Source organism: Trachemys scripta, chromosome 3 (genome assembly GCF_013100865.1).
Source record: "Trachemys scripta elegans isolate TJP31775 chromosome 3, CAS_Tse_1.0, whole genome shotgun sequence".
Lineage (NCBI taxonomy): Eukaryota > Metazoa > Chordata > Testudines > Emydidae > Trachemys > Trachemys scripta.
The window spans coordinates 194,737,306-194,762,722 of NC_048300.1; the positions used below are offsets into that span (position 1 = coordinate 194,737,306).

The 25,417-nt window shown below is 42.4% G+C and overlaps 1 protein-coding gene across 3 annotated transcripts in view; it reads left to right on the plus strand.

Annotated features, from left to right (window-relative positions):
* The window catches only part of PINX1 (PIN2 (TERF1) interacting telomerase inhibitor 1), a 74,529-nt gene extending 49,341 nt beyond the window's left edge, over positions 1-25,188 (plus strand). For all 3 annotated transcript variants that reach the window (XM_034766722.1, XM_034766723.1, XM_034766721.1), the window contains exon 7: positions 24,246-25,188. In XM_034766722.1, the coding sequence (XP_034622613.1) occupies positions 24,246-24,860 (615 nt within the window). In that variant the 3' untranslated portion in view covers positions 24,861-25,188. The remainder of the gene's footprint in view (positions 1-24,245) is intronic.
* Positions 25,189-25,417: the final 229 nt, after the last annotated feature.

Below are 25,417 nucleotides of genomic sequence, written 5' to 3' on the forward strand. Positions count from 1 at the left end.
TAGGTATGGGGGTGAATTCATTTTCCCAGAGGTTGAACCCATTCTAACCAGTGGTTCAAAACTCAGATATTATTGAGGTTGCATTCCACTTTATAAGAGCCAGGTATTATTATTGTATTGTTTACTTTTCATCTGTAGATCCCAGAATGCTTGACAAAGGAATAATGCTAGCTCAGTTTTGCAGATGTGGAAATTTAGGCACACAGAGATTAAATGACTTGCCCCCACTCACCCAGCATATCAGTGGTACAGCTGGCGTAGAACCCAGGTCTCCTGATTCACAGCCCAGTGCCCTATCCACTGGACCCTACTGCAAAACACTTAAGAAACACAGAGAAGAAAGGGACAGCAGTAATCTAATGTGAGAAATGCAGCAACAAAATAAAAGAATGAAAAGGAAGCAGAGAGAAGAGTGTGAGAGCAGTTCTAATAAAAAAAATACCAGTACCATATATAGGGCATGCAAGTGTGCATTGGGGGTGGGAGGAGGCACTTCTTTCTTTACTATAGTACAAACTGCCATTTAGCTACTAAGAATTGTTTTTGTTTTGTTTTGTTTTTTAAATGCTAACTCATCCTTGGAGTGGGAGGAGTGGAGATGGGCTTAAATTAGGGGACGGGGACGTTCAAATTCCAACTAGTTTTTGCCAACCTCAAAACATATTTTGAGAGATTCACAAAACTTCCACCTGCAGTAGGTTCAGCCAGGCTTTGTACAAACTGTTATGAGAAATGTTAAAGTCTCTTTATTTTTCTTTTCTTGTCTTACTTGAGCTAGTTGCATTTTACTGCCAATCTTGGTGGTGTCTGTGCTGGAGAGTAGCAGGAAAAGCTGATAAGGCCATAGGACAGAAATCTTTGTGCTTATCTTACTGCAGCACATGGAGCTGAGAGTGCATCCTTTTCCTGTCCTAGGACAGGAGGCGTAAACTGACCATCTCCTGACAGCAGCGACTTCAAACGGGGGCTGTAACGTCTACAGGGTATGAATCTTCTCTCAACATCAGAGGCCAGCTAGGTGAAAGTGGGTCACCGCTTGTTTAGAAAGCGGTTTTTGTGCCAGCGAAAAGTTCTGATAACTGCTGGGTCAATAGACGACTTTGTATATATTATTTGAAAATTATAAATTCAGCACAACTCTTGATTGTTTGTTTAGACTTTTACCAGGAGATGAATTAAGTAGAAAGGAGTTGACTTTTTTTTTTCAGTCAGGCAATTCTACTAAAATAACAAGTGAGCTACAAAGTTTGGAACCAGGTTCAGATCATAACTTTCCCCAAGTTAGGGGGAATATTTGGACAGGGAGTTTGTCCCCATCTCTGAATAAAAGAACATGTGGCTGATTTAACCACTGTCTTTACTAGAAATATAAATGATTTGGAGGATCCAGTTAAAAGTTGTAATGTAGATTGGGACTGTATCCCTGAAACCAGGACTGTTCAGGGTTTTAACTTGGTTACAGGGACTTAGATACAGAGCCCATGGGACTTAACTATTAGCCAGGCTGTAACCAGGATCCCTTATGGGTGTAGTATGCTAATTGACTCAGGGAATGATGTGTGTACAGTTATGAAGAGTAGAGAACCTATAAGTATATGAGCAAAGCTCACCCTAGCTATTCCCTGTACATTTTGGTTATGCTTCTTTTACCCTTCTCATCCTCCCCACCCCACAAACTGTCGCCAACACTGCAACACCTACATACTGAGCACAAAGGCTGAACATGCCGCGTCCCTTAAGACCAACTTGAAAGAGAGGGTGCAGCCTAATGCTTGAAGCACTGGGCTGGGAATCACAACTTCTGGGTTCGGCTCCCAACTCTACCACCAATTTTGGGCAAATCCTTTTATCCCTTTCTGTGCCTCGATTTTTCCATCTATAAAATAGCCTTAATATCTATTTCTCCATAGTGGTGTGGGGCTTACTGCATGAGATCAAAGTATTTCTGTTCTAATTAACCAGCTGGCAGGTGGGCACCCATACAGTGACTGCAGACTGAAGTCTACCATGTAGATCAAGCGTGTCGGGTGAGCATGGCGCCTGGTTTCCAATTACCTAAAGATCTCAATTCTAATGGTTGCTATGCAGGCTACCCATGTTTGACAGCTGTGTAGTGTGTTGCCACCTCAACTATGGGCGCAGCCTTATTTATAGTATTATTTGAACTTTAATTTATTGCTATGTTATTGGCTGGCACACCTTGCAGAAGAGTGAGTTTCATAATACGTTTCACACACTGGCAGTGAGATCTCACCACCGAAGTAGTAGCATATGATCTCATCATTCCCCTTTGTTTCAGTACCTGATGCAGAACGGTTCCCTCTAATTTCTCTTTCTTTCTGTCTTTCTACCATGACTCCTAATAATGTGTGTGAGAGCAGTATGAATTATTAGCAGTCTCTCCAAGCCACTCAGCCCAGAGTTTGAGATTTGCTGTATTCCTGAATCTCTGCCCATGCTCAAAAATTTTGTCAGAGATTGGCTTTGACTGGAAAGCCAGCAAACTTTATTCCTCACTTCATCAGCTACCCCCTCACTCCCAGGAAACCCCGAGATGCTCTCCTGAGTGTATCTAAGATCAGGAGTGTTCCCAAGCCCTTTAAATAATGAGGCGTGGAGATGGGCTCCCCTTTGAATTCTGAGTTGATCAAATTGTAGTTTGAATCTTCTGGTTCATTTCCAATCCCTGGGAACTAGACACAAACTGCACTCTGCAGGGCTGTTCACCTGTCTGCTCCTGCCTCTGGTGAATAGCAGATTGTGTCATCTACTCATCCAGCTTCATTAACAATGCAAAGCCTTTTGTTCTAGTATTTAAAAGATCATCTTGGAGACTTTGTTATGGAACACTTCCCTTTCCCACTTTTATATTGAATCTCAGGGATGCAGAATATTGCTGAATTAGCTTTAGCTCTGATTTAAGATGCAGGACTAATAGCTGCCAAAAATAACAGCCTGCTTCTAAAGATGTTGTGGACCTGAGACTAGAGTAGACTAATCTTGCTGTGATGACCACTTTCCTTCTGTCTTTCACCCACCTCCTCTCTCTTTTCTGTTCAATTTAGGAATGGGCCCAAACCAAAACCCAGCATTTGAAAATTGCTGAAGGCAAGGCTTCATAATTGAGCTCTGAATATCAACGTACCCACATGTAGCAATGCTCACATTCATCCCCTTAGAGAGCTTTGAGTTGAACTCGGATCCTGACTCAGTGTTGGGTGGGGAAGTAGGAGATTGGGTTAAGGCCAAAATGGGTTATTTAAGGGAGGAGAGTTTTAACATCACTCAGTTTGACGTAGATACAAAGGCAACCATAATGTGCAAAGCAGGGACTAGTAATTAGACTGGGAATCAGAAATTCTGGGCACTAGTCTCCATTCTTGCCATTGAGGATATGTCTACACTTCAATTAAACACCCGTGCCCACTGCCTTGAGCTGGTGGGGCTTGGGCTGAGGGGCTGTTTAATTGCTGTCTAAACATTCAGGCTCTGGCTACAACCTGAGCTCTGGGACCCTACCATCTCACGGGGTCCTAGAGCCCAGGCTTCCGCCTGAGCCCGAATGTCTACATTGCAATTAAACAGCCCCTTAGTCCGAGCCCAAGACAGCTAGCACGACCAGCTACGGGTTTTTAATTGCAGTGTAGACATTCCCAGCGTGGCTGACCTTGGGCGTGTTCCTCAGTTTCTTCAGCTCTAAAAGGCGATCACATTTTCCTACTGCACAGGGGGTTGTGAGGCTTATTAATGCTTGTAAAGTGCCTTGCTATCCTCTTATAAAAGGTGATACATAAGAGGCAAATTAGTTGCTTGTTTATGAATTTTATTGAGATGTTCATAATGTTTGTGTGTATATAAGATGTTAAAGGAAACTTGGCATTCTCTTTCTAGTCTTAGCTAAGAATCCCGTGGCCATTATTCAGCGATCCAAAGTACATCTGTCCTCTCACGAGGAGACTGCTTGACCCAGAATTATAATTTATAGACAGTTTGATTTGACTTGGCTTCCATCCCAAAGGACATTGTGCCTTAGTTTCGATAATTTCTGATGTATGTTCCTCAGCTTGGGGAGGCTGTCATTTATCTTTCAAACAACTTGGGCCCCAGCAGTATGTTATGAACCATTGTTACATGAGTCACGGCAGCTTTTCCGTGCCTCTGGACATTTTAGAAAGGCGGGAAGTCGACTCCGCTGTCTCCCATCCCCCTCCTAGAGATGGAGTGTTATGGGGAAATTCCTTAGTTACTTCAGGAGTGGTTGCTATAGAAAGTGGCCTTTTAAACGTGTTTGTATTGGCTTTTCTAATTGGCTGGCAATACAATAATCTGACTAGGCAAAAAAAAAAACCATAAAAACAAACTGTTAGTATCTGCCATCTCATGTTAACATTGGCAGCTTTTTCTTGTAACTATTGCAGTAAAATTAACACTGGTGGAGGAGTTTTTCAAAGGTGCAGATGTACCAAATCGGAATATTTTTTAAACTCTTTAATTAGATTTTGAAATCCCTCCCTCTCCATTTCCAAGATGCCACTCACCATGGCATCTGGGTACCAGGATGTAAGGTGGCATAGAACAATTATTTAAAAGCACCATTATGTTGGTTGGTTTCTTTAATCAGTTAGCAAGTAGCTTTTAACAATTGTGTTGCTCCAAAAATACCAAGACCTAAAACCGTGTTTTAAAAACTGGGCATGCAGCAAAGCCCATTTTGTGGTCATTAATGGAGGACTTAGGCCAGGGATCAGCAACCTTTGGCATGCGGCCTGCCAGGGTAAGCACCCTGGTGGGCCGGGCCGGTTTGTTTACCTGCCGCATCCGCAGGTTCAGCCAATCGAGGCTCTCACTGGCCACTCCAGGCCAATGGAGGCGGTGGGAAGCGGTGGCCAGCACATCCCTCGGCCTGCGCCACTTCCTGCAGCCCCCATTGGCCTGGAGCGGTGAACCATGGCCAGTTGGAGCCGCGATCAGCCGAACCTGCAGACACGGCAGGTAAACAAATCAGCACGGCCCGCCAGGGTGCTTACCCTGGCAGGCTACGTGCTAAAGGTTGCCGATCCCTGACTTAGGCAATTGAGAGCAGGATTTCTGTTTGTTGGGGGAATGTGGTGGGAGGTTTAAATTGTATTGGTCTCGTGATTGGTGATTAAATGATGAGTGGTAGGGTGGGAAGAAGAGCCCTGCTGCTTTGGGTACTTACTCCTCCTTCTACATCGAGGTGGCCAACCTGAGCCTGAGAAGGAGCCAGAAATTACCAATGTACATTGCCAAAGAGCCACAGTAATACGGCAGCAGCCCCCCACCAGCTCCACCATCCTGCTCCCAGCGCCTCCCACCCCTCGGCAGCCCCACTGATAAGCATCTCCCCCTCCATCCCCACACCTCCCAATCAACTTTTCCGAGGCATGCAGGAGGCTCGGGTGGGGGAGCGAGGGCACGGCAGGCTCAGGGGAGGGTATGGGAAAGTGTGGAGTGGAGGCAGGGCCTATGGCAGAGCAGTGAGCACCCCCCGGCACATTGGAAAGTTGGTGCCTGTAGCTCCAGCCCCAGAGTCGGTGCCTATACAAGGAGCTGCATATTAACTGCTGAAGAGCCCCAGGTTAGCCACCACTGTTCTACATCATTGTGGTTCTAAATGTGCATCCGGGACTCCCAGAGCTGTGGGTGGGCATCACAATGGTGAGTTCGTTCTAACTGAAATGTAAATAATAAAAGTTGTTTTGAATAATTAAAAAAATGAAATGCTGCAGATGTGCACCACGGATCCAGCCAGCCTGCCAGAAAGAGGTTTGAATCCGTATAATTTACAGTTCGCTCTGGAGAGACGAGACACAGCAAGCCATAGAAATTGTTTGGTTTTGCCATCTTTGTTGTCGTTTTATTTGTAGTGTACCAAAGATACTACTACTCTGACTGGGGTGGATAGCTCAGTGGTTTGAGCATTGGTCTGCTAAACCCAGGGTTGTGAGTTCAATCCCTGAGGGGGCTATTTAGGGACCTGGGGCAAAAATCTGTCTGGGGATTGGTCCTGCTTTGAGCGGGGGGGTTGACTAGATGACCTCCTGAGGTCCCTTCCAACCCGGATATTGTATGATTCTAAGTTAAAGGTGTCTACCCTCAAGAGCGCGTATTCTAAAAACACTATAGTGTAGCTCTTGGAAGATGCACACTCAAATTTTCTTCCTATTGAATCAGTTTCTTCAATAAAATCTCTACCATCTAGTCACACCTCCTTTACTTATGGCTTCCCCCTTAACTCCCATCTTCTCTATGCCTCACTTTTCCCCCCCTTATCCCTCAGCATTAAATTCCAGGGTGAGTTTTCATTCCGCTCAGAACATGTTACAGTGTAACCTCTTGAAAGGGAGCGAATCCCTTCTCACGCTGGAAGTAAATAAGGCTGCTTTGGTGTTCCATTACCAGCATTGTTGTATGGCTAAAACTGTGAAATGGGAAGACCCTGGTCTGGAAGGAAATTTTGAGACTGGATTTTAGGTGGTGTAACTTCAGTTTTAATGTGACCAATGTGCTGCATTTGTAACATGGATGGAAGCAGCTATAGTTCTAGCATTTTTATTCAGAATAAAACCTAACAAGTGCCCTGATTTACCGTGAGACATTGACCTTGTACTAGCTAGTACTGCGTAAGGTTCAGTGCTATAAACTTCACTTCAACACCAAGCAAATACCTGCCTTTTAACAAAGACTGTGTTCGCAGGGAAGAGATGGAATATCCCTGGGAAGCCAGCACAATGGTGATACAAATCTACATTACCAGTCAGCACGGACGGTGTGACTAATTTTGCCAGCTGTTAAATTCGGACTCCTTTTATCTACACTACAGAAATGTTGGTTTTGTATCTGTGTCCATGTGGATTAAGGGCCCTAATAGGAATCCTGTTAATACTGTGGATCCCATTTTAGATTGCAAAGACGTGTGTTATTTCAGGGCCAGGTGAACTACCTGTGAGGGATGACGGGCCTTAAACGCAGGCCCTCAGGTCACCAGGCAGCTCACCCGAACCACTGGAGAAGGGGGCTAGCAAAGCTCTAGCTCACAAAGGCCCCGCCCACAAATCTCCTGACTGGAGGGAGGAGTTCGGTTTCCCTGATTGGCTGCGACACACTACTTAAGCCAAAAAGAAACTCAGGAAGTTGTCCAAGCAACTAGGTAAATCCTTGGCTGGCTGCTGCTACAGACCCTGCCTACTTTGACTGACTCCTGAGCCCTGCCTCCCAACCTGTTCCTCCTTATCCCAGGCCCCCGTTTGTTCCTGGTTCTTGCTTTCCTGCCTCACTTCATGTCCCTGCTCCTACGCCCTACCCCAGACACTGACTCCAGCTTTGACTCCTGACTGTCTCCAGCTCTGACCTTTGGCTTGGCACCAGACTCTGACCCCTGGCTCTGGACCCCCTAACCATTAGACTTGATCACCCTTGCCCTAGTCCATACAGCACCTGATCATGTTCTGAAATCTTGCAGTTCTAATTCTATTATTATTTTCTGTACATTTCCAAAAGGGCTTTTAAAAAAGTGGGTTACCATCCCCATTATCGTTTTGCAGATAAGAAATTCTGAGATGCAGAGAGGAGATATGACTTGGCCAAGGTCACACAGCTTGAAGAAGCTCACGTTTCTTGGTGTGAGCGCTTACATTGCATACAGCAATATATCTTTTGTTTGTTTGTTTTTAAAGTCAGAGGTGCAGTTTGGCTTTCAAAGTATCTAGGACCTTAAGCTCCATGCAAAATGATTTCTTTGAAAGGTCAGGAGCCCCACCCTGCAGCTTTTCTTGTGGCATTAAGTATGGGGTAATTGAGGGAGGAAATAAAAATGAGCTGGCACTGCAGAGATCTAAATCTAAATGAATTGTCAGGTGTGTGGGCAGAGCACCACTCAGGAGATTTACACTGTCCTAGCTGACTGGGTGGGGCAGGGATGGCACAGAAGAGCTTCTACTATAAAGGAGGAGGGAGGGTAGGAAAATTGACTGACAGGATGGTAAAATGAAAGTAAAAATAGCTTTTAGTGGTGGTCTTGCTATTTAATCTAGACCTGGAAGGATATTGATAAATTGGAGAGGGTTCAGGGAAGAGCCTCAAGAATGATTAAAGAATTAGAAAACATGTCTTATAGTGATAGAATGAAAGAACTTAATCTATTTAGCTTAACAAAGAGAAAGTTAAGGGGTGACTTGATGACAGGCTGTAAGTGTCTATGTGGGGAACAGATACTTGATAATGGGTCTTCAGCGTAGCAGAGAAAGGTATATGAGGATCCAATGACTGGAAGTTGAAGCTAGACAAATTCGGACTGGAAAGAAGGTGTACGTTTTCATGGTGAGGGTAAGAACCATTAGAACAATTTACCAAGGGTTGTGGTGGATTCTCTATCCCTGATAGATTGGATGTTTTTCTGAAAGACCTGCTCTAGGAATTATTTTGAGGGAAGTTCTATGGCCTGGTGTTAGACAGGAGGTCAAACTAGATGATTACAATGTTCCATTCTGGCCTTGGAATCTATGGTAAAAACTAGGGTAGTCAAGTGATTTAAAAAATTGATTGCGCGATTAATCACACTGTTAATAAACTACTATTTATTTAAATATTTTTGGATGTTTTCTACATTTTCAAATATATTGATTTCAATTACAACACAATACAAAGTGTACAGTGATCACTTTATATTTATTTTTTATTACAAATATTCACACTGTTGAAAAATACTATTTATTTTATTTTTTGTTCACCTCATACAAGTACTGTAGTGCAATCTCTTTATCATGAAAGTTGAACTTACAAATTTAGAATTATGTACAAAAAAAACTGCATTCAAAAATAAAACAATGTAAAAGTTTAGAGCCTACAAGTCCATACAGGCCTATTTCTTGTTCAGCCAAACGCTCAGACAAACAAGTTTGTTTACATTTGCAGGAGATAGTGCTGCCTGCTTCTTGTTTACAATGTCACGTGAAAGTGAGAACAGGGGTTCTCATGGCACTGTTGTAGCTGGTGTCGCAAGGTATTTATGTGCCAGATGTGCTAACCATTCATATGCCCCTTCATGCTTCGACCATCATTCCAGAGGACATGCATCCATGCTGATGATGCTCGTTTAAAAAAAAAATGCATTAATTAAATGTGACTGAACTCCTTGGGAAAGAATTATGTCTCCAGCTCTATTTTACCCACATTCTGCCATATATTTCGTGTTATAGTAGTCTTGGATGATGACTCAGCACCTGTTGTTCGTTTTAAGAACACTTTCGCTGCAGATTTGACAATATGCAAAGAAGGTACCAATGTGAGATTTCTAAAGCACTTGCCCCAACGTTTAAGAATCTGAACTGCCTTCCAAAATCTGAGAGGGATGAAGTGTCTTTCAGAAGACTTAAAAGAGCAACACTCTGAAGCAGAAACTATAGAACCCAAACCACCAAAAAAGAAAATCAGCCTTCTGCTAGTGGCATCTGAGTCAGATGATGAAAATGAACATTCGTCAGTCTGTACTGCTTTGGATTGTTATCTAGCAGAACCCATCATGAGCATGGACTCATGTCCTCTGGAATAGTGGTTGAAGCTTGAAGGGACATATGAAGCTTTAGCACATCTGGCATGTAAATACCTTGCGACACCGGCTACAACAGTGCCATGAGAACACCTGTTCTCACTTTCCGGTGACATTGTAAACAAGAAGTGGGCAGCATTATCTCCTGTAAATGTAAACAAACTTGTTTGTCTTAGCGTTTGGCTGAACGAGAAGTAGGACTGAGTGGACTTGTAGGCTTTAAAGTTTTTGCATTGTTTTGTTTTTGAGAGCAGTTATGTAACATATACATATACATGTTTGTAAGTTGCACTTTCAAGATAAAGAGCTTCCACTACAGTACTTGTATGAGGTGAATTGAAAATTACTGTTTCTTTCGTTGATCATTTTTACAGTGCAAATATTTGTAATAAACAATAATATAAAGTGAGCAGTGTACACTTTCTATTCTGTGTGGTAATCGAAATCTATATATTTGAAAATGTAGAAAACATCCAAAAATATTTAGTAAATTTCAATTGGTATTCTGTTTACCAATGTGATTAAAACTGCGATTAATCACGATTAATTTTTTTGAGTTAATCGCGTGAGTTAACGTTTAGACTGGTAAGTTCCTCAGGGCAGGGGCAGTTTCCTTTTGCAGTATTGTCAACCCCAAATGTTAAAAAAAATCATGAGTCAGGCTCACTAAAATCATGAGATTGGCTTTAAAATAATGAGATTATGTAAAAATAATAGATTTTTATCTGTCTTCTGCTTTTTGAGCCTTTAGCACACATGGGGCCACATTTTGAAGCTTTCTCCACAGTCACAAGGGCTAGAAACTTACTTTTTCTTTAAGAATGAAGGATGAAATCACATATCCACTTGACTCCAGGAGCTGGGCCTTTAAGGAAAACAATAATTATGAGACTCGTGATAAAATCATGAGAGTTGACAACACTGCTTCTGTGAGTTCTCCATAACGCTAAGCACCCTGCCCGTGCCTCAACATATAATAAAAAATGTTTCTAACTAGCATCTGCTCTTAAGTGAGATCCTGCTTCTCAGTGAACTAGCTGGCTACACTGAATTACAGGGAGGCAAGTAAATTACTCAGTCTCTCATTGGAGAGTTAGCACCATGACATATCCTGGCTCCTGTGTTTTTGCTCTTGCTTGAAAACAAAGCTCCATCTATTCTTGACAGCATCTACAGTTACATCATTTCTTAACCACAGACGATAAAGCATTTGACAGATGAGATATTGGGTTTTCCTCCTGTTTCATCATGCCCTCACTCCTGACGTTTCCCTTCAAATCTTCACATCTTCCCTCATGCTGCTGCTTATTCCTGAAACAATTTAAGGACCTAACCAAGAGACATTGGATCACCCCTACTGGTGTGCTTACATGGCACGTCTGTGTATCATAATAACTTGTATTGTTCTGTACCCACTCATGGCTTTAGCTTGTGAGCTCTGTGAGGCAGGGATTACACTCTTGGTGAGGCACATTGGCCAGCTGTGCTAGTGTGCATCTTAGTGCACTATATGTTTTATAGTAATAAAATCCCGGTAGATCAACAAATCTATTTGGATTTATAGGCACTGGTATTTCCCCATCCTCTTCTGGTCACTGTTACTAAATATGTATGCAATGCCATATGCCTGGTGCTTTACAGCCTTTAAAAAAACGCAAAGAGTTGATCATTTTGAATTAGGTGAACTCAGGGAATGACAGTACCAGAGGGAAATGAGGACCGGGGTAACTGTGAAGAAGCTCCTAACCGAAACTTGTGTGAAGCATTGAAGTTTTGAGAATAAGGCATGAGGAAGTGAAGCAGAGTGTAGTGGAGCAGTTGTCAGCTGTCAAAAGTGAGCCCCTAGAAATGAATTTTGCGGTGGGTATTGGAGGCAGAAAGTGAGGACACTTGGCGTTCTGGAAGAGGAAGGCTACCTTTGGCCTAAGGGCAGCCTGAAAAAAATTGTGAAGTCTGCAAATAGGAGGAGACCAAATGGATGAAATTCTATGGCCTGTGCTATGTGGGAGATCAGACTTAAATGATTGTAATTGTCTCTTCTGTCTTTAAAATCTATGAGCATTGGACACATGGGTGGGGTAGATAGAAACAGGTAGGGGAAGAGTACAGGTATTTGATGCTGAAAGGTACAGTGAGCAGGTGAAGGGACTAACGGTGTGATCTGCCAAATGGTGGGTGAGGCTGTTGCATAGATTGAGGTAGGAGGAAGTAAGAGTTGAGGCTAGAAAGGAGAAGGGTACAGTAATCTAGTTGCGAGAGAAGCAAGGAGAGAGCCAGGTTTTCAGCAGTGGTGAGGGAAAGGAATACATTACACTCTAATAAAGGACAGGTCTTGAATTAATCTACACAGAGATCAGAACTCCTCCCCTTATTCAGGATATCTGTTCCAGTGTGTCACTGATATCTGAAGTCTTATTGACCAAAACATAAAAGCCCAGTCTTTGACAGTCTGTATGATGCTATGTGTTTTTTGACGGGAAGTGAATCAGACCAAGGGAATAAATATGTACAGGCTGATATAACAGCCCTTATCCCTATAGGTCTGAAGTGTACGCAATCATCAGTGTCTGTTTTATAGACCAGTGTTCTGCCAGTGGGACAGATGTCAACCCTTATTCATGAATCCCATCATCTTTACTACTGGGGAATGACCCATGGAAACGATAGGTCTCAGCATGCCAAGCTCTGTTTTGCTCAGAGTGGGAAGGCTGCTCAGATCAAACTGGAGCATGGCTCATTAGGAGGTGTGATCTCCAAAGACCATCCCACCCCCCTCGCTGCTAATGTCCGTAGCTGCAACCTCCTCTGGGCAAGTTGGCCGTGCAGTTGGTGGCTGGGAAAAGTCTGACATTGACCCTGGTTCGGGCTGTCACTAGAGAGCACTAGAAGCTATTATTTCAAGACCAGAACTACTGTCACCAGATCTGTGATCAGTACTACAGTGTGTGTTCCATTCCATCCCCCACTGTCCCACTTGCTCTGAAACACCCAGTCCCCCGAAACAATCTTCCTCCTAGTGTAATCTCTGAACAGACTGCCTTCCTTCCACTGCTCGCCCTAGGCAGGCTCACCCTGGGCACACATCCTCTCCCTTCCTCCACTCTCTGCACCCTTCTCTCTACCTCCTCAGTTCCCAGTTTCATGCCTCACTTTCCCACCAGGCAGGATCTAGACTCGGCTTTCTCAGCCTGGCTGGGATTACGTGGAAACCCCATACAGCTGCTTTGGGTCATGACTCCCAATCTCTCTCCTTTCAATACCATGAAGAGAGGCAGCACTAGAGGGAGTGGGAGCCATGCTCAGAAGCAGCCAAGGAACCACTGAGGTGGCTTCACTTTATCCCTAAAAGGCTGAAGAACTGGGAGCAGATATTCTACGGTCTGAGCACTGGGAATGGCTTTTTCCCTCCTCCCAGAGAGGGAGGGTTGGAGTCCTTTCAGGGCCAGCAGCAATTAGTCTGGCAGCCATTCGCTAATGCCAAGTGATCATCAGGACCTAGATCCTTGTGCACAGAGGTTCTGGCCAGGTCGAGTTATTCCACACTCAGCAGTATGGGGTCTCTGCAGAAAAGATGTGATAATACTGTGCATTTCTGTCCCACATCTGTTGTTTATTTGTTAATTTATAGTGCCCATATGTGTGCTGATTGCTTCAGAGAAAACAGATCCATCCCCCAGAGAGCTTACAGTCCAAGGGATGGATATGACAAGTGAGGGTATAACGTACACAAGGGATGGGGTAAAGGACGACACTGGTTAAGTGGATGTTCAGCTGGGCCTATGTACAACTTAGTGGGGATGGGGGGTTGTTTTTGCTTGTTTGTTTTTTTAAGTTTAAAACAGTCACGTTTTGTAGGTGCTGGTGTGGAAGTGCGTCTTTTGGAGGGATCAGAATCCTGTGAGGCCCATGATTTGGTTGTCATTTTGGAAGGGTGCCCCAAGTATAAGGGGAAGCTTGCAGAAGGCATGGAAACATTTATGAAAGAAGGCAAGAGGTGTCCCAGCTGATCTCTCTGGCAGAGTGCTTGGGATGGTCACCAGGAGACCCGGTCAGAAATGTAGGCAGGGGATGTGTGATCTAAGTCCTTGAAAGCAAGAACAAGAAGATCACGTACAAAATGAATTACACCTCACAAGTGAATTTCCCACGGCCATACAGCATGTCTTTATCAGAGCTGGGCCTGGAACCCTTTCTGCACTCAAACCCTTTATGAAGACCCACTTCATCCATGAGGCCCCCAACTGCCCCCCCCCCCAAAGGTAAGAATGCATATGATTTTATTCTGCATATACACTCAGTTCCCTGCACTTCCAACACATCTTGTCTTTCTGTGCCTCCTAGACTACAAGCTCTCCTGGGTGGGGAGTACGTTGTGTTTTGTTGCTTGCCCTGTCTGAGCACCTTGCTGGTCTCCTGATTGGCAGTCCTGTACTGTAACCACGAGGATAGCCTTCTTGGCACCGTGCAAAGGAGAGGAACTAGTTAGCGATGATGGCTTGTTAAGCAGATATGTGACTAAAAGGTGACAAAGACTTTCTTAACAGCTCCTCTGCTACCACTCACTGAAAAACAGGAAATGTCTGTATCCCCAGTGCAAGAGCTCTGACTTGATTTTGGTTATATGGATCATCTCTGAAGCTAATTACCCCCTTATGGAGTAATTTCAACTGTGTATTTTCCTTTTATAGAAAGACTTTTTAAGGAAAAGCCCCTAGAGAATCGGGCAATACAGTTTTTATAATCCTCCGAGGAACTTTAATTCCTGATTTTACGTGACCAAGGAGGTACAAGTAAAGGTTCCCATAGGTCCATATTATTTTCAGATTTCAAAATACATGTGTTTTCCTCATCCTTTAGAAACCAAGCCCTGCTGTTGACACGGCTTCCTCTGATAATCTTGGCCAGAAATCTTTTCCGTCTTTTGGGTATTTTCAAGTGCATTACGGCATCATTCCTCCCAACTGCTTATCTCAACAGAATCTCCCCACGCCCCCATCCTCTGATATCCTTGCTTGTGCTTTGGCTACCGAGTGCACTGCCATTTGTCCCATCCAGTCCGTGTAACTGGTGCCATATCTGACAGTGGGGAGCAGACCGAAATCCTTCTCTTCAACCAACAATTGAAGAGGGTTTGGTGTACTAGAGTCTGACTAAAAGGATTAACAGTTATGTCTAAAACAGACACATTCCAAGTGCAGCTGAACAGTTCCTGCAGAATCTCATGCTGGTAACACAGTTGCCCCTGGAAGAAGGGTCTGTTCTCAGTGCATCTTTCCCATCTTTAATTCCATGGGGGAATAAAGCTATATTATTGCAAACTTAAACATCAGGAAATTAAAAAGCTGAGGCTGCCTTATAATTCTGCCACTGTAGTATGGTAATCTTTAATTGTATGGTCACATATTTCCCAAATAATATATCCTCCGGTTTATCTGCAACACAAATGTGTATGACCCTGCAGTACTATATGTGCCAATTAAACCGTTCCTGTAAGTCATTTATATGATAAGGACACAGACTTGGAGAAAATTCTACAGGTGAAATATTACAGCATAGTGAAAATGCATGCTTGGCATGTATAAGAAGATGATTGTATGCTCTTCAAGGCAGGGGCCATGTCTTTCTATGCCTTTGTACAGCACGTGTAACGATGAGGTCTTTCATCCTGATTGGGGTCTCTGCATGCTACTGCAATACGAGTAATAAAGAATTCAGAGCTGTCTAGCCCTGTCTGGAAGGCTATACTGGACCATTATAGCATTGAAATGAGTGTAAGTGCACAAGGATGTCAAGATTAAGCTGAGGTGATCTGTGTATATCTAGGGTTGTAATTGTATTTGAAAAAGAGTATGTGGTCATGTTATTGAAGATGATCATACTGCATATGTACAAAGGGACTTGACTAACCTAAGGCTGCATGCTCATCCTTAACCGGGGTATCTTTGGAACACTTAACCTTGCCAACTTAAGGCTGCATAAAGGTAGGGTCTTGATATTTCCATAATACTTTCTACTTCTTCCCTTGGAGGATCTCAAAGCACTTTGCAAATATTTAATTCATGAAAAACTTACAACTCCCTTGTGAGTCCGTTAAGGATTATTAGACCCGTTTAACAGCTGGATAGCCTGAAGCACAGATAGAGTAAGTGACTTCTTGTTCAAGACTGCACTGTGAGTCGATAGCAGAGCTAGGAATGGCGTATGGGAGACCTGGCCCTCCCAGGCCTGTGCTCTGATTACCAGACCATATTTCCTCTATTATTATGCAAGGCGAGAACACACTGATTAGGACTTCTAAATAAGTCCCTTGGAAGAGGGAAGATGAGGTCACTGTTTGGATTTCTGTATTGTACGAATAGAGGAATCCAAAGGGAAATATCTTCCTTAGCCCTGTTTAGTAAATCTAACACACAGTTGTAATTTACAAGGAAATGAATAGGAAGTGGAATTTTGTGACCTCAGCTGTGTAGGTAGAGTGGATTGGGATGTCACCCAGAATGTCTAGGTGTCTTGCTTTCCTTTTCACAGCTTGGTTATTACTGTATGTGGTGCATCAATTTACCCTCTTTTTCCCTCTCCTTATCCCCCAAACATCTTCCCCATCATGTTATGTTGCATGTTCTCTCCTCCCGCTGTGTTCACCTTTGGGTTTACATATCCTGCCTGCTAGGCCGCGATTTGCCTGCTGCTTCTGTTTGTTTACACTACAATACGTGTGGTTCTACTCTAAGAACAGCAGCATGAGGTTCCATAAGCATTTTTTGTGACACCCTATCACGTTTGCTAAGCAAATATTAGAAAAATGTTTGTCCTGACTGCCGGTGCTGTTAGCCCAGCCTGGGATCTGAAAGTAAAGCATGTCCTTTGTGGCTGTTATATCACCAGTAATTAAAATCTTTCTGGCCAAATTTTTATCTGGTGCACCTGTGCAACTCTGTAATCTTCAAATTCTGCCATGAGTTACATCTGTGTTCAGTGGGGTTGAACAGGTGTAACTGAAGGCAAAATTTGGCTCTGCACTTGGAGTTTACTTACAAGTCTGTTATGATGCATGAGCCAGATTAGAATCCAGCTCAGGCTCTGGGGGCTGTGTTATGCTCTTTAGGACTGACAAGAGTGATCAGCAATAAAAATGTATTGTTTCTAAAATAGGAAAATAGAATTCTGGATACATAGGGTTCACATCTGTTGAGTAAGATGACATCTTCCTGTTTTTAACTGAAACCACATTTGAATTTAAAGAGAAATAAAAGCTGAAATTGTCTATTTGCTGAGATCTTTGGCACAAGCTCTTGGCAGAAAGTTTATAAAGCAACCTGGGGTGTTTAACACCATTTTAACGGAAGTGCCTCATTTCTGAATTCAAGAGGAAAAAAGACTTAATAAATACAACGGCATATGTACGATAAATGTGCAGAAGTGTCTAAATAATGTCTTGGAATCCATATTTTGACGGTTACTTAAAAGCAAAGTCATTTTAGATTTATACAGTAGGACTTTTATAGTGAAGTGCTCTTTTGTTTTCTTGTCCAAAAACTGCTTTATAAGCAGCAGGGCCGGCTCCAGGCACCAGCTTAACAAGCAGGTGCTTGGGGCGGCCAAGGGAGAGGGGCGGCACCTGCGGCAATTCAGGGGTGTCAGGTCCCTCACTCTCTCCAGGAGCGAAGGACCTGCCGCTGCCGATCGCGGCTTCTTTTTTTTTTTTTTTTTTTTTTTTTGCTTGGGGCGGCAGAAATGCTGGAGCCGGCCCTGTAAGCAGGGATTCACTATAATAGGCAAAGACCTATCTGGAAAAGATCCCTCACCTTTTATACCGTAAAAGTAGGGGCAGCACCTCTTTTCACCCTCTCCGTTTCCAGAGCTGAAGCAGTAGTAGCAAAACTGGTTCCTCTTCACTCCTTGCAGGAAACAGCTGCATCAAGGCTGGAAGTCACAAATTCCTCCTTTCCCCGTCTTCTACAGATTACTCCCAAACCCCTGTCTTTGTCTGCTTAGTCAGAACAGCAGGGTGGGAGAAGGAGATGATGCCTATGGAATGCAGCGTTTAGCATCTAACTGGTGGATAACTTATTTTCCAAGGTGTCTAGCGCAGTAGAATCTGCTTATAGGAGAGGGGGAAATAGTAACGCTATACTGGTTGCAGTAACCAAAGTTAAAGTCCTTTTCAAACATGCTGCCACCATTCAGGATTCTGCTTCACAATAAATGGAATGTTCACACTTGAAGTTTACTTATAAGCGGGTTCTACAGGTTAGGATTAATGTCCATATGCCATTACATCCTTGTAATGTAACATGAGGGTCCAAGAGGAAATGAAGGAGAACAGTGAATAGCAGAAAAGGAACAAGATATTAGGGAAAGAAAAGACTGAATGTTTGAGATCTTTCTTCTGGATAATCGGGTCTGTTGTATTAATGTGGATGGAATGTATGGGCCAAAGGTGTTAGCATAACCCAGTTACTGTCTAACATTAAATAGTGTTAAACATGGGAGAGTTGGCTACAGAACTATGGGAACAGTTTTTAAAAATATGGTGCTTAAACTAAAAACACCACTACAACCATTACTTGCTGTGTTGTCTGTTTGGTCCCAATCCTGCAAACAGTTATGCACATGCCTTGCTCAAGTGTTTACAGCCTATACCCCTGATCCTACAAGCTTCTCAGAGCAGCGACCTTGTTATCTTTAATGTCTATAAAGTGCCATGCACATCTGTTTATTTGCTGTGCTTCTTTACATCAGCATTGGACCTGGGGTTGAAAGACACTAGGCAGCCATGAGCTTTTTCTTGTACATCTCCCTTGTACCATTTCCAAGGGAGTGGTACAAACTCATCTCTGCAATGAGGACCTAAAGTAGCAGTCATGACACCAGATTCTCTCAATCTCATTGGTACGGTTCCTCAATAAGGAAATCACCTCTCCACTCTGACAGACCAAAGAGTCAGGAGGTAGGATGCATAGGTTTTTAAGGCCAGAAGGGACCCTTATGATCATGTAATCTGACGTCCTGTAACACAGACCATAGATATACTCAGTAATTTCTGCACCAATCCCAACTTCTGTTATTTAGGAGAGCATCTATTAAAAATAGCGCTCTCAAGCAATCAAAAAAATTAATCGCAATTAATAGCACGCTTAAAAAATTAATCACGCTGTTAATAGAATATCATTTATTTAAATATTTTTTGATCCCAACAAGTGCGGACCGACTCATGTTCATTTTCATCATCTGAGTCAGATGCCACCAGCAGAAGGTCAATTTTCTTTTTTGGTGGTTCGGGTTCTGTAGTTTCCACATCAGTGCTGCTCTTTTAAGATGTCTGAAAGCATTCTCCACACCTCGTTCCTATCAGATTTTGGAAGGTAGTTCAGATTCTTAAACCTTGGATCGGGTGCTGTAGCTATCTTTAGAAATCTCACATTGGTACCTTCTTTGCGTTTTGTCAAATCTGCAGTGAAATTGTTCTTTAAAAGAACGACGTGCTGGGTCATCATCCGAGACTACTTTAACATGAAATATATTGCAGAATGCAGGTAAAACAGAGCAGGAGACATACAATTCTCCCCCAAAGAGTTCAGTCACAAAATTAATTAATGCATTATTTTTTTAATGAGCGTCATCAGCATGGAAGCATTCCTCTGGAATGGTGGCCGAAGCATGAAGGGGCATACAAATGTTTAGCACATCTGGCATGTAAATACCTTCCAATGCCTCCTACAAAAGTGCCATACGAACACTTCTTCTCACTTTTAGGTGACGTTAATAAGAAGCGGGCAACATTTATTTCTTCCGTAAATGTAAACAAACTTGTTTCTTTTAGCGATTGGCTGAACAAGAAGTAGGACTGAGTGGACTCGTAGGCCCTAAAATTTTACATTGTTTTGTGTTTGAGTGCAGTTATGTAACCAAAAAAAATCTACATTTGTAAGTTGCATTTTCACGATAAAGAGATCAGTACTTGTATGAGGTGAATTGAAAAATACTATTTCTTTTCTTTATCACTTTTACAGTGCAAATATTTGAAATAAAAATAAAATAAAGTGATCACTGTATACTTTTGTTGTAATTGAAATCAATATATTTGATAATGTAGAAGAACATCCAAAAATATTTAATAAATATCAGTTGGTATTCTATTGTTTAAACAGTGTGATTAAAACTGAGATTAAACACGATTAATTTTTTTAATCACGATTAATTTTTTTGAGTTAACTGCAATTAATCGACAGTCCTAATTAAAAATATGTTCAACCTTATTCTACTATGCCATCCTCAGTGCCACTGTACTTTTTATTCCATTCCATTCTGATAGTCATGCAAGTGACAACTCCTGTTAAGTCACATAACAGGGAAGCTGAGACATGGGAAGGTAAAGTGACTTGACTGAGGTGTCATAGTGAGTCAGTGGCAGAGGCTGAACTAGAATCTGGATCTTCTGACTCCCGATCTTGGCCTTGAGGCATTAAGAACAGCCTTCTCTCCTGTGCAGAGTTCATGAACCTATTTGAACTAACACAAGATCCACTGTTGCCTACATAGTAACCACCAGTTATTTTGTAGATGATTGATTAGTTACTACCTCGCTTTCCCTCCTAGAAACACGTGGGACCCAGTTTTTCTGTCTGGACTTCTGTGCTACTAACTCAGCTCTTACTCTCCTCTGCTGTTGTCAGGTTTCTGTGTGTCTTTTAACAACTGTCCCTTTCCCTACCAAAGGTGGCTGCATTTAAGTGGTGGGTGAAATATTTCCTATACATAGTGGGTAACTCACTTTGGGCTGAAAGGTGCTAGGTAAGTATAAGGCAACATGGGGGAAAACCTGACCCCACTGAAGTCAATTGGCCTTTTGCCACTGACTTCAGAGGATCCAGGATTTCATGCTGTAAGGGTGTTATTCTGCTAACCTATTATTGAAATCAGCTTTGTGTTTTTAAAAAAAAGTACAAAATTTGAATATCAGTAAATGCTTAGCGCTTCAAAGCATGTTTCATAGGGTGCAAAAAGTTAAGTAATTCTGCATCTCACCTTTCTAGAGGTTGGACAGAAGCCATGTGTATAGTTCTAGGATGTTTCCATGGTTTCTTAATCAGGTACAACATAGAAGGGGAGGAGGAACATTTCTGGCACTTAACAGCCCTTCCAGATGATTTACGGTTTTACATAAGCTTTCCCTAAACTGAAGGGTTTTTTTTTAGGGTTGGCACCTCCTTCCCTGTCTCCATGCCCTGCTAGTTTTGTGTTCAGTGGCCCATGGTTATTAAAATTCTTATCAATACAGAAATTCTTCTGTGGAGTGTGCTTGTTTTCTGGGATCACAAATGCCTTCTGAAGTTATTGGTTTAGCCAAAGAACAAGTTTCTGTGCCATATTTTTAAAAATAAATGTATAAGGTTCAGTTAATATTCACATTCAATTACAGTAATTAAATTGTCAGAATCAGAACTTGCCAAGGGAATTAACAAACTCTTTCCTGATTTGCCCCAAGGTTACTGGCGCTCTGTCCCTGAGGACATTTTGTAAATCAGCAAGGGCCAGGTTTGGCTTGTGTCCATTGCTGAGAAAACTGGGAGACCATTTGTCATTTTGTAGAGCAATGTGTCAAAATCATCTTGCAGGTAGATGGAAAAAGAAAAGAAAGTGACCCGTTTAAATTTGCCTTACCAGGGCAGCTATTTTTGATCTGCACTAAAGTTGCTTGGTAGGACTCAAATTGGAAGATGCCTTGTTACAAAGACTGGGCTGTGCTAACAATCTAACGATTTATTCTGTGGATTCTGCCTTGTCAAACTTTTCCTGCATCTTCCCCCATCAAATGTAGAAAAATTGTGGGGGGACGGGGCAGGGAGGAGCAGGAATTCAGCTTTAAATAACATTTCTGAATAACAGAGTCCTACAGTTGCATTAACTGTGCTTAAATTCCCCCTTTTAAACAAGGTGTATTCCTAGAGGGAAAAGTACCTAATTTTTTTAAGTGCCCACACAAACATTACTGGAATCTCAAGTGTAACGTTATTTTCGTTCCACTAGAATAACTCTCTTGAGAGCAGATATGAGGAAGTAGCCACTCTTGATGCATCGCTAATGACACAAACCTGCAAATTCTTGCTCACACGAGTAAAGATTTCTGACATGAGTAAAGACCTGTACCTGGAAATCCTCACTTAAAAACTTAGAAAACCCCACTTCAGCTACCAGTTAAATATCATACCCTAAAGAGGACTGAGACCACTCATGTATGGCACCAAACATTAACTACAATATTTGAGATCAGTGGTTTTATATTCTCCCCATTCACTGCTGCCCTTCACCCTGTCCAGCAGTTTAAATCAATGTGGCTATAAAATGCTAGCTACCATTCTGATTTGATTGCATTTTACACCCACTTTGTGGTGGTACAAGATGAGAATGGCCGTAATGAGTCAGACCAAGGGTCCAGCTAGCCCAGTATCCTGTCTTCCGACAATGGCCCATGCCAGGTGCCCCAGAGAGAATGAACAGAACAGACAATCGTCGAGTGATCCACCCCCTATTGTCCACTCACAGCTTCTGGCTGTCAGAAGCTATGGACACCCAGAGCACGGGGTTGCATCCATGACCATCTTGGCTAATAGCCATAGATGGACCTATCCTCCATGAACTTATCCAATTCTTTTTTGAACCCCATTATACTTTTGGCCTTCACAACATCACCTGGCAACGAATTCCACGGGTTGACTGTGTGTTGTGTGAAGAAATACTTTAGTTTATTTTAAACCAGCTGCCTATTAATTTATTTAGGTGGCCCCTGGTTCTCATGTTATGTGAAGGAATAAATAACACTTCCTTATTCACTTTGTCCTCACCAGTCATCATTTTATAGATCTCTATTATATCCCCCCTTAGTCGTATCCAAGCTGAAAAGTCCCAGTGTTTTTAATCTCTCCTCAAATGGAAGCTGTTCTATACCCTTAATTATTTTTGTTGTCCTTCCCTGTACCTTTTCCAATTACAATATATCTTTTTTGAGATGGGATGACCAAAACTGCATACAGAGTTTTATATAGTGGCATTATGGTATTTACTGTCTTATTATCTATCTCTTTCCTAATAATTCCCAGTGTTCGGCTAGCTTTTTTGAGTGCGATTGCACATTGAGTGGATGTTTTCAGAGAATAATTCACAATGACTCCAAGATTTCTTTCTTGTTTGTTTGTAAATAATGGACACCTTAACATGCTTTGTATTTTCAACCCAGTTTATTTCTATCGCTTTATTAAAAAGTATCAGAGGGGTAGTCGTGTTAGTCTGAATCTGTAAAAAGCGACATAGGGTCCTGTGGCACCTTTAAGACTAACAGAAGTATTGGGAGCATAAGCTTTCGTGGGTAAGAACCTCACTTCTTCAGATGCAAGTCACAGGACCCTCTGTTGCTTTTTATTAAAAAGTTAATCCTTTTCTTAATCCCGTATGTCCATTACTCAACTCTGGTTATTTGCTTCTTATTTTATATATATTGTCTAGATACAAGATCTCTTCTCAAACTGTGCATGTGCAGAACCGCTGTTGAGTTCAGCGGTGGTTCTTGGTGTGAAAGCCTTGCTAAATCTGGCCTATAATGGAGTTTGTTCTTTCTGATAGTTTTGCTGTGTGTGTAATATATATTATATTAAGGGAACATTAAGGTTGCAAAGTCAAGCACTCAAAAGTTAAGAAATGCCAGAATTAAGGTTGCTTGTGCATTACTGAAAAATGTATTATTTTCCCCCTAGCCTCGTTCTCAGAAACAGTGAGCCATTTTTGCTGAAATCTTCCCAGAATGTTCATCCTGAGGCAGACACATGGCATGGAAAATGTCAGCCCAAACAGTTAGCCTGGCAAAGTTAGAAAAAAAACAGAAAATGGTCTTATAATGAGAAGCGTCAGGCAACCTTCATGAACTATATTAAGTAGTGTGGTGCTATGGTCAAATGGGAACACCTAGGGTGAAATGATACGAAACAGTTATGAAAAAACTTTTCAAATGATCACAGGTGTTAGATGAGATTTGTTACCTCAATCTCCTCCTGCCAGTGCTGGAGTGTTCCCTACAACATATGTTCTAGTACTTTAAGTATCTTCCGGGGATGAGGTTTCCACCTCTTCCCTTGGGAGACTATGCCACAGATTAATAGAGCTCACTATATTTTTCCTCACCACTTTGCATCTTATGGAGACATTTGTACCTGTGCAAAGTGGGTGTAATACAGTATTCTGATTTGGGAGCGTTTTAAACATGCTTTGTGTTTGCATAGATGACTGCATATGGTGCAAACCAATAAAGAATTAGGCCCCCTTAAGTCTAAATGTTCCTTGCCTTAATTTTATCTCCTTATTCCTCAATATACCCCCTTGTGTGATACCAAAATATTGGCAATGTTCACCAAAAAAATGTAGTATGTTCTCTCCTTTCCCTTGCCAATTTAAGAGGGTGGGTTGGTTGGTTGGTTCCCTCTCCCCTTCACACTGCACTAATTGCTAAATCCTGTTCCCACTGAAATCCATGGGATTTCTGCCATGACTTTCAGAGTAGGGTCTAGTGTCTGACCCTAGATACTTTTCCTGTTTTCTCTCTTTAGATGTTGAAATGCAAAAAAAACCCTTTAAATCCACATGCTGAAAATCTTTTTCCTGATCACCTTTAAATTATTTCCCCCAGGAGGACAACACCTGTGCGGATTCTCCGGAAGAGGACAGAAAAGAAGACCAGGGGATGCCCAACCCAGTGGACCATAGTAATACAGTGACCAGCACCATGACGGTGCAAGAGTATTTTGCCAAGCGCATGGCAAAACTGAAGAAATTCCAGAAAGAACCAGAGAGTGAGTTAGCTGATCCTGGCACAACCGCAGCTGAAGACTTAGAGTCTTCACAAGGACTGAAAACCAAATCCAAAAAGAAAAAGAAAAGCCGGAAAAATGCTGAGGCAGAGAACGTGGACGGTTATGAAGAACCAAAGGTGAAACGCTCCAGAACAGATGGCTTGTGGGAAGAAGAACTGGAGACAGCAAACACTGAAAACCAACCAGGGAAAAAGAAAAAGAAAGCTAAAGGTCAACGCAAAGGTGAAGATGTCAGTTGTAATGGAAATTCTTGTGTTTTCCCAGGGAGCGGAGAAATTTACCCTGGAACATCTGACGGGGAAAGTCTTGGTGAAGAAGACTCCAAGACAAAGCAAAAGAAACCATATAAGAAAAAACACAAAAAGCAGAAAAAAGAGGCAACTGAGTATGTCGACAGAATGCAGAGACAAAAGAAGAAACATTCAAGTTAACTTAGCAGTGTCTTGGACTTTGGAATGAGTTAGACGTTGACATGTTGAATATGAAGCCTGTAAATGCTAGCCAGACATCAAAATGGAGTTCATCCCATGTGTAGCACTCTCTCTATCAGTACTGAAACCTCAGACTCTTTAAACACAGCTCTTGTTGGCAGGGCGGGAATACATTGTCTCGTCATAGGTGGGGATGAAGCATGCTATTAACTGTTGTACATAACAGTGCTGTGGGCTAGGCTTTTCCCAAGTCTACTGTAGTTAGGCTCTGCCTGTGCGCCAGTAATCAGCAGTTAGCCCGCCCCCTGGTCCCCCACCCCACCAGCAAGATCTATACTTTAGCACAGTGGACTTGAATCTACTCTCGCTTACACAGATATCATTTCACTGAAGTCAGTCACCAGTTGCTAGTGTGAGAAAAGAACAGGACTGTGTTATAATAGAAAATGCCTACAGATCACTACCCCATCCACTGCCCTCTTCCCAGCCTTGCAAAAATTTAATTCAGTTGCATTTTTTTATCATCCCTGTTTTCTTTTGTGCCAATGCAGTTGCCT